Raw genomic sequence first — 15,441 nt, 5'->3', positions numbered from 1 at the left:
CGGGGACAGTTGTAACCTACATTTGTAGAATAACATGTGACAGACAAACAGGTCAGAAATCCAAGGGCATTTCCTACATTTTCCCTTGTTCAGTTACTGTCTCATGGAACTGGAAAGGGGGTGGGGTGAGCTTGTAGATTTGCCTGTGCTCGTCCTTGGTGGCTGGCTCCTGGCCTCCCTTGGCCTGGGGTCACGCTTCATCTGTTAACTATTGGCAGTCACTAGCATTGGGCTGAGTGGCACTTGGAAAGACTGGAACCTATCCACAGCTCCAAGAGATACATGCTACGGACCTGTGGAAGCCAGTCAGAAGTTCCTCTGAACCACAGGCTCCTTTAAGGGTCTGGCAACAGCTGCGGTCCCACTTCTTAGAAACGCACAGGCATAGAATCCAACTCTGAGCGGTGAGCACTCACACGCGCGTGGTACCTGCTTTGCAGAAGCCGTTTCCCCACTTAAAAACCTGCCCCCTTCTCTTCAAACTGACTTCTCATCGTGTTCTAAGGCCATTGCTTCTGGGGGGTGTTTTAATGAAATCTCGTCTAATGGGGTGCTCGGCATCACAAGAGTTTGTCGCCTAGTATCTGCGCTTATCTCCTTCAGTCTCTCCAGCACTGGCCTTTCCAGCTAGATGGATCTCAGGTCACCGGAGAACAGAATCTCTCGCTCTGGCTCTGGCTCTCGGCTCCTCCATTCACAAAGCAGTGAGCCTTCCATGAGGCTAAGTGGTGCTCTGGCCAAGTGGCTCCAACCTTGGGTCACGAGTTGCTCCCAGGATGACTTCCAGGATACACTGGTCCACCAAGTTGATTGTCCACAGGATTGATTCAGTTAGAAAAGATCAGTGTGATCTAGGCACTCTCACTGCTTTAAGTGTTTTGGGGTTTTTTCCCTCTATTCCAGGTGAAGATACTTTACCTTGGGATGTTTAAGAAATTGGTCTTTGTCAGTCAGGGTTAACCAAATGTGGCACAAGGGCAGCAGAAGTGCCCCTTTTTAATGGTTGCATTTGGGTTCATATCCCCTTGCTGTATTTTTTAAAAAGCTGTCTTGCCTGCCTTTCTGCTGGGCACGGAAAACCTTAAAGACCGACCTTGTGGGGCACCTGGGTGGCTCAGTTGGTTAAGCCTCCCACTTTGGCTCAGGTCATCATCTTGCAGTTCGCTGCTTCGAGCCCCGCATCGGGCTCTCTGCTGTCGGCACAGAGCCCGCCTCTGCTGCTCTGTCTCCCTCTCTCTCTGCCCCTGCCCAGCTCGTTCTCTTTCTCTCTCAAAAATTTAAAAACGAAAGACTGACCTTGTGACATGTGGCATTTCATCTCTGCATCAGTGCCCCTGTGTACGTGGCCCTCGGGCGTCACCTTCAGGATTTTGTACCAGCTTGTCCCACTGTGGTCACTCAGACCGGGTGGAGGCCGTGGGGCAGTTCTCCTGGGTTTGGGGAGAACTCCTTTTTTCCTGACCCCGGCTCCCCACCACCTGAGCGCCTGAATTGTTGGGGGTTTTTTGGAGGGGGAGAGGGGTTGTTTCTGGAATAGCCTAAGTGGCCAGGCGTTCCCTTGTCCCACCTGTATGATTTCAGTGCAGTGCGGTGAAGAAACCATCTGTGCGCACACACGGTTAGCGGGCAGGGATTTTCCCTTTTCCTCGGTTGTTTATCGCTGTACCTCCATGTTGGCGTCTGGCACATGGCAGCTACTCAGCAGGTACTTGTTGAATGAATGAATGTTCTAGATATCTAGAGGTTCTGCTCCCCTGGCTGAGGGGACAAGTCCAGTCCCCCTCACGACTCAGGAGCAAAGCGTCCTTTGCGCTCCTCCCCGGCACAGCCGATCCCAAGTAGCTTCCGCTCCTGGCAGAAGAGGGCGCTGCGGGCAGGGAAGAGAAGCCATCCCGAGCCCTTCGTCACCGCCGGCCCTTCTCTCCCGCAGGGGAGCTGATCACCTTCTATTACTACTGGAAGAAAACCCCGAAGCAGCCAGCTCCCGGGCCCATCGCCGGCACCGCAGGCAGGCCGTGTTCAGAGGATCAAGACCGCACCGCGTCCACACCCGTCAGCACGCCCTCCAGACCACCCTCCAGCGAGTTCCGTAAGTGCGGGGCTGCTCGCTGTCCCGGTTCTGGGCCTGCACTCACAGGTGTCCTTGTCGCAGAGTGGCTTGGGGACACCATGTGTGTGGTGCAGGCGTATGAAACTTGCGCCTGGATGTAGCACTGACTTGGGGGACTTGGTAAGAGAGGTTCATAAATTATTTATGCATTTCAATTTTTTAAGTAAACTCAACATCATTGTAGCTTTTTATAAAAACGTAAGTCTTGACTTGTCCTGGGGTGTTTTCGATAATTTCAGAGGAGATTTCCCACTTCATGGCGGGTGTTCTGTTTGAGTTACTGCGTTGGTATTGTGTTGGCAATAAGATTCACATTTTCTTCTTTTTCTCCTCTTGGTCCCCAGTGTAATATGCAGAATAATTTGATGTTTTCTTAACTTTTTTTTTTTTAATTATTTAAAAAATTTTATTTTAAAATGTTTTGTTTCTGAGAGAGAGAGAGTGCAGGTGGGAGAGGGACAGAGAGAGAAGGGACGGAGGATCTGAAGTGGGCTCTGTGCTGACAGACTGACAGCAGTGAGCCCGATGCGGGGCTCGACTCACAAACTGTGAGAATCATGACCTGAGCCGAAGTCGGACGCTCAACCCACCGAGCCACCCAGGCGCCGCAGATACCTTCTTAACCCGTAAAAGCTGGCGTGCAGCAGCGGGGCCGGTGGTTCTGTCCTGGCCCAGGGCGCTCCGCCTGAGGGTTGCTTACGTGGGACATGCAAACCAGAATCGACCCAGTAGGGCTGGCAGGGGCGGGACTCGGTGGAGAGGGAGCGCCTCGGGACGTCCGCATGTGTCAGGGAAGGCACTTGGACGCACTTCGCCTGCTCCCATTCCCAGTTTGTGGGCATCAGTGCTCGCCACTCCGGGATGCGGGTGTGACGCCAGTCCCCCGAAATACGGTAGGGCAGACCCTCGGGTACTTCACCCGAGTTTTCGTTCTGATCACCGGCCCTGAGGAATTCAGAGTGGGCCTTCGTGAACACTTGCCCCTTCCAGGCGACTCTGGTGGCTCAGAGCCTGGGGCAGGCCACGGGTCACAGGTGGTCCCGGTCTTGGGCCAAGCATGATGGTGTCTCCCCATCCCTGTTGTGTTCCTGCCATGCCCAGTGGACCTGAGTTCAGCCAGCGAGGATGACTTTGACAGTGAGGACAGCGAACAGGAGTTGAAGGGGTACGCCTGCCGCCACTGCTTCAACCACCAGTAAGCGGGGTCTGTGGGAAGGCGGGGGGGTGGGGGCGGCGCTTTCGCTGAGGCAGGCCAGGTTCAGGGCGCTTCCAGGTTCGGAACGTCTCGTGAGTCCAGTTGAAGACCTGCCAGGGAGTCGCTGGCTTGACGTCCGCATTGCGCTTCAGGGTTACTTGAGAAAAAGCAAGAAGTTCGTATTTGTTGTCACTCCCCTGTCGAGCAGTCAGCGTGGTCGGGGTGGGAGTGGTGGCGGGTATTCCTGAAATCCTCTCCCGCCCTGGGAGAGAGCGGCGGGTGTCTGTCCGAGCCCACGGAGGGGCCCCCACCCGCACCCCTCTTGCCTCACGCAGCCTCCAAAGACTGGCACCACGGGGCCGGGAGAACATCCTCCTGTGCACCGGACTGCCGCATCCACTTCAAGAAGTACGGCGAGCTCCCCCCCATCGAGAAGCCTGTGGACCCCCCACCATTCATGTTCAAACCTGTCAAAGAGGAAGACGATGGGCTCAGTGGGAAGCATAGCATGAGGACACGGCGCAGTCGTGGCTCGGTGAGTCCTCGGGCAGGCGACCTGGGCCGCTTCGGGTTACTAGGATGCCCGGGCTTGTGCCTCCCGGGAGGCTGGTGAGGTGACCGGTTTTATGTAGAGGACCAGCCTCCTTGAAGGAGTGATTGGCCCAAAAATACTAGTTCTGTCTGTGGGTCTGGGAAGAGCCTCTGTTCTCCTCCTTCCCTCCCTCGTGTCGTCCTCAGGGAGTCAGTGGGGTGTGTGGTCCTGAACTCAGCGTCAGTTTCTGGCTCAGTGCGTGCATCTCCAAGTCCCTCAGGACCTGCCTCTGGCCCCTGAGCCTGACACCTGCAGTGGCCGTGTCTCTGCTGCCTAAACTTGCAGCTGCCTTTTTTTTTTTTTTTTAAATGAGTATTTGATTCAGTTTTGGAAACTTTCGGGTACATTTTTGTCCTCACTATATAGCCCTTTTCATAAAGAGGTTTTGTTTTCTAGCTTGGAAATGTGTCAGCAGGGCCTTTGGGAGTGAGAGTTCTCACTAGGGATACCGCCAGAGTCTTCCCCCGTGGCCAGCCTCCCCAGCGGCCCTTGCAGGCCTGTAGAGGGCACCGTCCACCTTCCTCTGACCTAGCATCTTGTCAAGGCTGCCGCGCCCTGGCCACCCAGCACATGGACTGGCGTGAATCATTGTATCCCCATCTCCTCTGAGTCCCATGGCTTTGCAGAAATGAACCGAAGTGCTTGGTGGTTTTAGGAGCTGAGCCACATTATTTGTCGGTTCATCTCTTTGGGTCATTTCCCATCCTGTCAGATGAAATCAGCAGGTGTTTTGGTTTGGGCAAGGAAGTGGGCAGTTTCCGTGGAACAAACAGGAAGGGTGGGGTGATTTAAAGCAGACCCTGTGTGTGATTGCCATTCTGGAGAACCTGGCAGAGTAAACGGCCCTCGCCAACTTCTGCCCCTCGGAAAACCTCGCTCGTTTCTACCGCACAGCATCCAGGACCATCCCTGGAGATGAGCATTTTAGTTAAGAACTGGCTGTCTCCTCTGTGTGACCCACCCATTCACCCCTCGTTCCTCCCTTCAGTCCGCATTGACCCCCACACCGTGAGGAAAAGCTGCAGGTGCCTGTCGGCTTGCCAGGCACCCTGGTCTGGGATCTGCCAAAGGGCAGGTGTGTGGGTCTGCTCCCGAGGCTCCAGCATGTATGCTGGGCCCAGGTGGCCCACAGCAGAGCCTGGGGTCCAGTGTCACCAGCCTCCGGTCTGGGTGGGCAGATGTCTACACTGCGCAGCGGTCGTAAGAAGCAGCCAGCCAGCCCTGATGGTCGCGCCTCGCCGATCAATGAAGACATCCGCTCCAGTGGCCGGAACTCACCCAGCGCTGCCAGCACCTCCAGCAATGACAGTAAAGCAGAGACAGTGAAGAAGTCGGCCAAGGTGAGGTGCCTGTCACCGAGGGTAGCGGGGCTGCTTGGGCCTGCCCCCTCATTAACACCCCAGGTTGCTGGAGTTGATGTTCAGCTCCCTCAGACATGGGGCTGCGGGTCGTTCCTGGAGCCGCCCTGGGCATCAGCATTGCCTGGCCTAGGGCTGTGGACTGGGGTCTGGGGTCTGGGGTCTGGGGTCCAGGGCCTGGACAAAGGTGGTCCTCTGCAGCTCCCAGCACTGACCTTCAGGAGCCGTCTCTGCCTCAAGTTTCCCAAGGCCTCGGAGGCAAAGGGTAGGGTGTGGATTAGAAAGGCTCCCTCCCCCCAAAGCCAAGTTATTTCCACCCCCAGATATTTGTTTTCTCCCGGCCTCAGCTGGTCCCTTCCAGAACTTTCTTGCTTCTGGAGATGGAGCTCAGAATACAGGAGCAAGGTGTCAGCGAACCATTGTCGTCTCTCCCGGGGCTGAGGGACCCCCTCCCTCGGCTGATGCCCCTCATGGGCTTTCCCACTGCAGAAAGTGAAGGAGGAAGCCTCATCCCCCCTCAAGAGCACCAAGCGCCAGCGGAGAAGGTGGCCTCCGATACAGAGGAGGCCGACAGGACCAGCTCCAAGAAGACAAAAACCCAGGTGAGCTGTGCAGCCTAGCCACAGGGACTGTAGCTCAGGGACTGCTAACCACCCCCCGAGAAGCCTGAGCCCAGGGTCTCCCTGGGTCACGGCAGGGCCCTGTCTCCTAGGGAGGGACCTAGAGCGGCCTCCGACGCCAGCCGGACCAAAGGAGGACCTGAGGTCGCCGGGGCCAGGCTCGCCGCCAGTCGTCTGCACGAACCTTTGTTGTGCGCCCGGCACGAGGCAGAGAGAGCCCTTGCCCTCCGAGAGCTTCATCCCTCCCGTCTCCGGCCCTAGGAAATCAGCCGGCCCAACTCGCCATCCGAAGGCGAGGGAGAGAGTTCTGACAGCCGCAGCGTCAACGATGAGGGCAGCAGTGACCCCAAAGACATCGACCAGGACAATCGCAGCACGTCCCCCAGCATCCCCCGCCCCCAGGACAACGAGAGCGACTCGGACTCTTCGGCCCAGCAGCAGATGCTACAGGCCCCAGCCACCGGCCTTGCAGGCTCCCAGTGCGGCCACTCCGGCTCCCTCCGCCGCCCCCCAGGGGCCCCCCAGCTCCCCGCACCGGGACCCGTGCCCTCTGCCACTGCGGGCCCTCCCCAGGGCTCCCCCTCAGCCTCCAGCCCCCCAGCCAGCCGCAGGGCCCCAGCGGCTCCCGCTCCCCATGCGCACATCCAGCAGGCACCCACCCTGCACCCACAGCGGCTGCCCTCACCCATCCCCCGCTGCAGCCCTGACCGCGCCGGGCTGGCCAGCCCTCCGCCCCACCCCACGGCCAGCCCCCGCTGCATAGTCAGGGCCCGGGCGGCCCCCACAGCCTCCAGGCCGGGCCCCTGCTGCAGCACCCCAGGCCCCCCTCAGCCCTTTGGCCTCCCTCCCCAGGCCCCTCAGTGCGTCGGCTCTCCCTCATGCCTCCCTGCAGCCCCCAGCCTCGCAGTCCGCACTGCAGCCCCAGCAGCCTCCGCGGGAGCAGCCCCTGCCGCCGGCCCCCTTGGCCATGCCCACATCAAGCCCCCGCCCACCACGCCCATCCCCCAGCTGCCGGCCCCCCAAGCCCACCAGCACCCGCCTCACCTCTCAGGGCCCTCGCCCTTCTCCATGAATGCCAACCTCCCGCCCCCACCGGCACTGAAGCCCCTGAGCTCGCTGTCCACGCATCACCCTCCCTCGGCCCACCCGCCTCCCCTGCAGCTCATGCCGCAGAGCCAGCCCCTGCCCTCCTCCCCTGCCCAGCCCCCAGTGCTGACCCAGAGCCAGAGCCTGCCCCCTGCCGCTCACCCCCCAGCAGGCCTCCACCAGGTGCCTCCCCAGCCCCCATTTGCTCAGCACCCCTTTGTCCCTGGGGGCCCCCCTCCCATCACTCCCCCCGCCTGCTCCTCCACCTCCACCCACCGCGGGGCCTGGCCCTTCAGCCCCGCCACCCTGCTCTGCCGCCGTTCTTCGGGAGCGGCCTTACCCGGGGGACAGCCTGCCCGCTCCCCACCGTCCGATCAAGGAAGATGCTCTGGATGATGCCGAGGAGCCCGAAAGTCCCCGCTCCCCGCCCAGGAGCCCGTCCCCTGAGCCACTGTGGGTGGACACCCCCAGCCATGCCAGCCAGTCGGCCAGGTCCCGGCTTCCCCGGAGCGTGGGCACAGCCAGGGGCAGGTGACAGGCTGGGCGGCTGGGGCAGGCGGAGGCCCCGGCAGGGCCCCATCGAGAGATGTGACCCTTCTTCAGGTTCTACAAACACCTGGACCGTGGTACAACTCGTGTGCGCGGACGACCTGTATTTCATGCCTCTGGCGGATCCAAACTGGCCAAGAAGAGGGAGGAGGCCATCGAGAAGGCCAAACGGGAGGCTGAGCAGAAAGCACGCGAGGAACGAGAGCGCGAGAAGGAGAAGGAGAAGGAGCGCGAGCGGGAGCGCGAGCGGAGCGGGAGGCGGAGCGAGCGGCCGTAAGTTGGGGTCCACCAGGCAGCCCCGCTCTGGGGCTCACTGTCTCAGCTACACTCTCGGATGCCCGCGGGCGTGATCTTTTCTCGCAGAGGCACAGCCCCGGCTGGGACGCGAGGGAAGCTGAAAGCGCAGAGCAGGCCGTCCCAGCGGGGGTCCAGACCGCGTGCTTGCGGCCCTAGCCCGTCCCCGGCCATGGTTGGGGCTGCCCCTGGTGGTTGCGGAGGAGGGACCAGGTTGGCCGGTCGGTACAGGCCCGGCGGCTGGGCACGCCGCCGCTCACACCCCCGCCCCCTTCCTTACAGCAGAAGGCGTCCAGCGCAGCCCACGAGGGCCGCCTCAGCGACCCCCAGCTCAGTGGTCCCGGCCCACTGCGGCCATCCTTCGAGCCGCCACCAACCAACCATTGCCGCGGTGCCTCCGTACATCGGGCCCGACACCCCCCGCTCTTCGGACTCTGAGCGAGTACGCTCGGCCCCACGTCATGTCGCCCACCAACCGCAACCACCCCTTCTACATGCCCCTCAACCCTACCGACCCCCTGCTGGCCTACCACATGCCCGGCCTCTACAACGTGGACCCCACCATCCGTCGAGCGGGAGCTCCGGGAGAGGGAGATCCGGGAGAGGGAGATCCGCGAGCGGGAGCTGCGGGAGAGGATGAAGCCGGGCTTCGAGGTGAAGCCCCCGGAGCTGGATCCCCTGCACCCAGCCACCAACCCCATGGAGCACTTCGCCCGGCACAGCGCCCTCACCATCCCCCCCGCTGCGGGCCCCCACCCTTTTGCTTCTTTCCACCCGGGCCTGAACCCCCTGGAGCGGAGAGACTGGCCCTGGCGGGCCCCCAGCTGCGGCCTGAGATGAGCTACCCTGATAGACTGGCGGCCGATCGGATCCACGCTGAGCGCATGGCCTCGCTGACCAGCGACCCCCTGGCCCGCCTGCAGATGTTCAACGTGACTCCGCACCACCACCAGCACTCACACATCCACTCGCACCTTCACCTCCACCAGCAGGACCCCCTCCATCAAGGTGGGTGCCCCCCGGGCCGGGCTGTGACAGGGTGCTGTGGGCTGAGCTCTGGTTGACAAGGTACGGACCAGACGGGCAGAGCCGCTGTCCAGAGGCGGAGGCAGTTCTTTCCCGAAGGAACCCTCAATTCCTGACAGACCTGAGGACGTTCAGCATCTGTCTGGGAATCCTCAGCTCGTGGTCTCCTGGTTGAAGCTTCGTTTCTTGGTCCTGTGCCTCCGGTGCCAGGGATAGCAGGAAGCAGCCTGTGCTCACTGAGGCAGGTTCAGGGCGGGAGGTGGGGCCTTGGAGCCCAGGCGAGGCCATGGGACACCAGGGAGGCTCTAGGGAATCTTTGAGTGAGAACTTAAAAAGAAACATTCCTTCTGTTCCCCACTGAGGGACGGGGCCTGGGCTTCTGCTGGCTCATCTGGTCAGGACCACCCGGCTCTCTCTGTCCACCCTGGGAACGAGAGCTCCCCCAGGCCCGCCGACCGGCCAGCTGGGGTGAGGGGGGCTGTGCCTGCACCGGGGCACGGGGGCCTGCCGTGGGCTCCTGTGGCACAGCCCACGTGCAGGACTCCCAAGCGGGTAGACCTGCCTCCGGACTAGGGAGGAGGGTGACAGATGGAGCAGGACCGGAGGTGGGGAGGCCTGCACCTTCTTTCTACCTGTGCGCCCAGCCCCGATGCAGGGGAGCCCGGACTCCGTGCACGAGGATGGTTCTGGGGAAGCCGAGGAGCTGTCACGTTTACCCCATAGTCCTGACGTCTGGAACTTCATTTGCCGCCCGGCATGGGCTTAAGCTCCGTGGTCGGTGGATGTGTCCTAAATGCCGCATGGGGACAGGCAGTCGTTTGTTCATACGGCATTCATTCCGCTTGGCAGATATTTGGGTGCCTGGGATGTGTCCGGCACGGTTGTCAGTGTGACAACAGCCCTACGCGCGTTACCTTCCCAGCCTAGAAGCGGTCAGTCAGCGTATCTTGGAGTGTGAAAAGCAGCGCGTGTTCTGGAGGACGGCAGAGCGGGGACAGGGAACAGGGGAGCTGGGGGCAAGGTTGCTGTTAGAGAGGAAAGCTCGCCAAGACGGCAACTTTTGAGCGGGCTCGACGGTGGGCAGGGACGTCCGCAGGGACAGGGCGAGCAGGGGCACCTGGCCTGAGAGGAGAAAGCGGGGCTTAGTGAGTCTCACCCCGCCAGCTTCTGGGCAGAGGGCCAGGGAGGCAGCTCTGGGCAGCGTTGCCAGTCTGGCTGGCAGCTGGGCGAGAAACGCTGGCTGGACCCGAGCGGCCCTCGGGTTCCGGTGGACCTGACAGGTGCAGGGCAAGCCTGGGGTGTTGGGCTGGGTGGGCTCTGATGACATGGGGTCCTCGGCAAGACGGTGGCGGGGGGGGGGGGGGGGGGGGGCGGAGACTGTGCCTCTAGCCATGCTCAGGAGTGAGCGGAGGGGCTGTGTGTGAATAGCCGGCTCTTTACCTCCCTGTTGCTTTCTGGAACTTTACTGCGGGTGGGGGTGAGGGCAGCCACCGTGGGTCAGGACTTTTGGTGGCCCTGGTGGCGGGAGCCGGCCGTGGTGAGGAGGAAGCCACCGGTAGTCACGGCCAAGGAGGGCAGACACGGAGAGAGCCCCGGCGCCCCGCACCCCCCGCATCTGGACTTCTGCCCCTCTTTTAGGTTCAGCAGGGCCCGGTGCAACCCGCTGGTTGACCCCCTGACCGCTGGCCCTCACCTGGCTCGCTTTCCCTACCCCCCCGGCACCCTCCCCAACCCTCTGCTTGGACATCCCCCCCCATGAGCACGAGATGCTTCGTCATCCAGTTTTTGGTAAGAACGCACCTGGGGAAGGAGGGGTCCAGGTCCAGTGCGAGAGTTGGGTTGGTGTCTGATGTCCCGTTCGTTCATTCCCTCATCCACGTCTTCAGCAAATACCCGATGATGTTTCCCGAGAGCTGGGGGGGGGGGGGGGTTGGGTAGAGATGCATTAGAGATGCATAAGAGCCAGGACGAGGGCAGTGCGACGTGAAGGAACAACAGAGGCGCTGAACTCACATTGAGGGTCGGAGCGGACCTCTGTGAAGAAGAGCCTGAGCCACGAGGCCTGAGGACGAGGGAGCGTGTATTCCGTCCGTGTTCCCCCAGCCTGCACCCCTGGGCTCAGGGGATCGCAGGAGCAGTACCTGCTCCCCGGGTCCCTGCGGAGTAAGCAGCCCTCCTGCTCCCCGCCTCGGGAGGCCGTCTCCTGACCTGACCTCCTCGCCAGCCGCGTCCCGGCCGCTCCCTTGGCCCCTCCGTCTCAAAGGCCGCTCTGTGTCTGGCAGGTACCCCCTACCCCCGGGACCTGCCTGGGGCCATCCCGCCCCCCATGTCTGCGGCCCACCAGCTGCAGGCCATGCATGCCCAGTCAGCAGAGCTGCAGAGACTGGCCATGGAGCAGCAATGGCTGCACGGACACCCCCACATGCACGGTGGCCACCTACCGAGTCAGGAAGATTATTACAGGTGAGGCGGGGAGGGGCCGGGAGGGAGGGAGGGCCTCGCTGTCTGAGCCCAGGCTCCCACCTGTCCCACCTGTGGCCACTGACCCAGCCTGACGGTCGCCCCTCCTGGCCGTGCCCGCCGTGTGCTCCGCCCGTTTCCGCAGAGGCCAACGCTCCCCCCCGCCCCCCATGGCTCTGCGGGCCCCGGCCTCCTGGCCCTGGAGGGGACTCCCAGGGAGCCATCTTGACGGGAGGGAGACGAGGGGAGGGTCGGCTGCACGAGAGGCCACTCTGGTCACCTGGACCATCGAGCTGCATGCCTGGTCACACCTGCCCAGGGCCTGGTGCTGAATACTTTCTCCCTTTTTTCCCTTTCCAGTCGACTGAAGAAAGAAGGTGACAAGCAGTTATAAGTTATTTATTTGTTAACGCTGGCTGTGGAAACCCCAATTCTTGGGGGGAGAAACAGGACTTTTTACATACAATACGAGCTACAGAAGCAAAAGAATATCTTCTAAAGATTTCCTTTATATATTTAAAAACCCCACAACTAAAAATGTTATCAGCATAATAGTGTTTGTTTGTAGAGAGAATACCTTGAGACTGGTTCGGGTCTCCCTGCATGACAGTCCCCCAGAAACTTAGTGAGTCCTGGACTGGACTGAACATTCAGAAAACCTTCCCTGCAATCTTGGGGTTTGGCTTTAGTTTTCTTTTCCTTCCTTGATTCTTGGTAGGTGCTAGAATCCAGTTCACACCCTTCACTGTGTGTGCAGACACACTCAGCCACGTGTGTCCCAGAGCCCACGAGGTCTGCAGATAGGTGGCATAGGAGTTTGGAATCCAAGAGCTATAATTTTTAAAAAAACTTTTATTTAATACATTGTAGGAAATCTTCATAATTTGAGAAAGTTCTGCAGCATGGCTTTTTACGTCTGTAAATAAATAATTTTAGAACGGCATTTTTTTCTTCCACAAACTATTCTGATCTATTTTTTCCAGCCATGTCACTAATTGTGAATTCCTACCAGCTATTGACAGAATACAGAGTTGATTTTTTAATAAAAAGTTATATATAATTATCCCTTTAATTAAAGGGAACAGATGGGCGTTACTAATTGCAAACGGGCAGGAGCTTGGGACGAGGTTTGGTCGCAGCAGTGGGCATCCAGGGGTTTGCAGGGACGATGTTACAAACCGTTTCTTTGTTTTGCTGCCTTGATTTTCACTTCTGTCTGTTCCCAGCTTGTGCTTCGCCAGAGGTGCGGATATTTGTTAGATCGAACCTTTTTTATTTTGTACCAGGAGCCCCGGAGTTAAGTGTCCACCTTGTTCTGTCTCCACGGGATAGAAAGCACATGTTTCTGTGTGTCTGACTGTAGATTTCCTTATACATTTCTATGCACACACGTTTGGCTGTTCTGGATGAACTGCCTTCTTAAATACTCTGACAATTTCGTAAACATTCTAGAAAATCCAACAAGAAAACGACTCCCTACAAATAGCACACGCTTGCCAAAGGAATCTGTTTGAAACTTCCCCTGTTGTGTGTCATCACCAGGATCTTCCCGCACTGAGGCCAGGCCACCCCTGCCGCACGGCCTGAGGCCGCTTTTGCTTGAGGGAGGCCCGGAGTTGGCACGGTTATGGGTGGGGACGCCGTTTGAGTCCCCCTCTGCTCTCGTTCCTGGTCGGAATGGCTTCCTTCTGCCCGGGAGCTGCCCCTCTGAGGGCTCGGGCTGCTCTGCAGGGGGCCCGCCTCTCCTTCCTAGTTGTGGACGTGAGGCACTTTCTCCAGAGCGGGGCCGGGCGTGGGGGGTGTCTGCGCCTGTTGATGAAGGGTTCCGTCAGGATGTGACCTTTCCCCGTTCCTCTCCCCTCAGACTGGGAGTCACATCCAAGAGCTGTGGGATGACAAGAGCACGTGTGGGTCGGTGGATGTGGGGCGTGTCTAGGGCTGGAGCCGAGTCGGGGTAGGAAGAGAGGCTGGCGCTTTGACCCAGAAGCCAGCAGGTGTGAGCTCAGATCCAGGTTCCGGATTCAAGCCTGCATCAGGGCCATTTCCAGTTTCTGTTAAAACTACGTCTGGTTTCAGTCGGGACAGATAGAGGATTGTTTTGTCTGTTGGGAACGTTCGTGGTTCTCTCCTTTGATTTTTCTCTCATTCCATTTCTGCCTTAACTTTAGCTCCTCAGAGGGGAGGCGAGCTCAGATGAACCCTGTGTCATCAGACTTGGGGCCGCACGGGCACGAGGCACTTGTTTCCTCCGGGGGGCGGGCCGGCTCTCCTGCAGCCCCTGCCCCGCTGCCCCCACCTTCTCTGACATCTTTGGTTTCCTCTTGGTGGCACACAGTGCCCGCCATTCAGTTAAACCTTTGCCGCCTCTCTGTGTCCTCCGTTTTTCCAAAGAAGAGACGGAGTGAAGTACTCGAAAGTCTCCGCTTGAAAACTGTCTGCAGGCGTTTTCTTGTTCGGTTTTGGTTCTTTCCCCATATCCCAGGGTGAAGCACTGAGATTCTTCCACTTAAAAACCTGCAACCCGAAACCCTCACCTGGTCAGCTGCACTTGGTTTAGGAGGCCCCAGACCTTCACAGTGTCTTTGAAGCCCGACCCCTTGGTTTCCTTTTGGATTTTCCTTCCTTTTGTTTGAAGTTTGGTTTTGCTTTTCTGTGTTTTGTACGTATCTTGTTGAATGTTGTCAAGATTGAGCTTTGTTTCACTGCAGGAGCAGAGTGTACATTCTGATTTGCTACGTTTATATATATCTTGAAGCTAAATGTATATATGAGTAGTTTGCCATGAGATAACACAGTGTAAACAGAGTAGACACCCAGAAATCGTGACTTCTGTGTTCTCTCCATTTTGAGTCTTTTGTAATTTTTTTGAAATATTTGTGGACATAAATAAAACCGAGCTACACTACAACAGCTGGGTGTTGACCGGTGGACTGTGTCTCATTCCTGGGAGCGGGCGGGGAGATTGGCAGTCGCCCTCCACCTAGGTCCCCCAGGGCGGGCAAGGGGCGGAGGGGAGCGCCCGGTTCCCCGCCGTTACTGGCACGCGGCTCGCCTGCCCTCCAAAGCAGCTTCCGGAAAGATTCCTGTCTGCCATGCCTGGTGGGAAGGGCAGGGTTTCTCTGGCTGAGTGCTGCCAGGGGCTTGCTCCAGCCTGAGTGGCTGCAGGGAGCTCACCCAAGCAGCAGAATGGGTCTGGGGGTGATGGCCCTGGGACCAGGAGCAAGCAGCCTCCCAGGTGAAGGGGCGTGTAGCTCCTTCCCCTGCTCAGAGGAGAGGTCTGAGCCACCCACCAGCGCGGTGGCCTCCTACTCCTGTCCCCTGTCCCCCTCTCCTGGAGGCCTGCCAGTGCCCTAGCCCACCCTCAGAGTTGCTCTCTGGGATCACCCCATCGCAGAGGGACGGACAGCAGATGGCCTGCAGGGCGTGGACGTGGCCGTGAGGACGCAGCAGTCATCAGAATGGATTCGGGCCGTGCTTTCAGCGACCGGCAAGGGCATTTTCTTGGAGCTTCCAGACTGTCCCTGGAAATTTATACGCTCACCTCTCCGTCTGGAATATGGGTTTCTAGATGTCCTGGGAGATGGAGTGAGAGCAACCCAGAGCACTTTCTATTGATAAACTGCCCTCAAACCAGGCAGACAGACTCCCGTGGTGGGGAAGGCCTGGGGAACGGCACGTGTCAGAACTACTGACCTTGGACGAGAAAACTTTGCCAACCAGAGGGTCCCGGGTGGCCTGCACATCGGTGGCCCTAGAGACGCTTCTGTGTCCTCCCAACAGCAGGAGTCCCGCTCAGCAGCTTGGGTAGTCAGGGGGGACAAAGTTGCGGGGCCCGCAGAGGGGGCACAGGTGACTGTCGTGCCGGGTCAGGGACGAACAGGCAGGATGGGAGCGGCCAGGGGCGTAGAGGGAAGGGGGAAGCAGCTGGAACCCAGGTGCCTTCTTTGCTGGTCTTTTATCCACTGTATTTTACGGAAATACAGTGTTTCGTAGACCTGAATTTATGAATACCAATTTCAAGTAGGTTAAATGATCAGACTTGCGTGTCTGTGAACGGATGTGTGGATGTATGCTGCAGAAAGGACCCTCATCAGAGCTGCACAGGTTGTGGTAGTTTCTCCGGTGTGGACAACTGTGGCCACTGTCCCCAC

General features: G+C 59.2%; 1 protein-coding gene across 1 annotated transcript in view; it reads left to right on the top strand.

Annotated features, from left to right (window-relative positions):
- RERE (arginine-glutamic acid dipeptide repeats) overlaps positions 1-14,202 on the top strand; it is a 424,733-nt gene extending 410,531 nt beyond the window's left edge. Inside the window, 28 exon segments of the mRNA XM_030325464.1 lie at positions 1,931-1,963; positions 1,966-2,026; positions 2,028-2,089; positions 3,212-3,297; positions 3,299-3,305; positions 3,641-3,840; positions 5,076-5,237; positions 5,745-5,790; positions 5,793-5,857; positions 6,137-6,328; positions 6,330-6,378; positions 6,381-6,557; positions 6,560-6,690; positions 6,692-6,735; positions 6,737-6,843; positions 6,846-7,230; positions 7,232-7,453; positions 7,565-7,755; positions 7,758-7,783; positions 8,090-8,182; positions 8,184-8,222; positions 8,224-8,373; positions 8,375-8,597; positions 8,600-8,816; positions 10,475-10,577; positions 10,579-10,618; positions 11,113-11,293; positions 11,651-14,202. Of these exon segments, the coding sequence (XP_030181324.1) occupies positions 1,931-1,963; positions 1,966-2,026; positions 2,028-2,089; positions 3,212-3,297; positions 3,299-3,305; positions 3,641-3,840; positions 5,076-5,237; positions 5,745-5,790; positions 5,793-5,857; positions 6,137-6,328; positions 6,330-6,378; positions 6,381-6,557; positions 6,560-6,690; positions 6,692-6,735; positions 6,737-6,843; positions 6,846-7,230; positions 7,232-7,453; positions 7,565-7,755; positions 7,758-7,783; positions 8,090-8,182; positions 8,184-8,222; positions 8,224-8,373; positions 8,375-8,597; positions 8,600-8,816; positions 10,475-10,577; positions 10,579-10,618; positions 11,113-11,293; positions 11,651-11,684 (3,326 nt within the window). The 3' untranslated portion in view covers positions 11,685-14,202.
- The last annotated feature ends 1,239 nt before the right edge of the window (positions 14,203-15,441 follow it).

Source organism: Lynx canadensis, chromosome C1, assembly GCF_007474595.2.
Source record: "Lynx canadensis isolate LIC74 chromosome C1, mLynCan4.pri.v2, whole genome shotgun sequence".
Classification (NCBI taxonomy): Eukaryota; Metazoa; Chordata; class Mammalia; order Carnivora; family Felidae; genus Lynx; species Lynx canadensis.
This window is presented reverse-complemented; position numbering and strand designations above follow the sequence as displayed.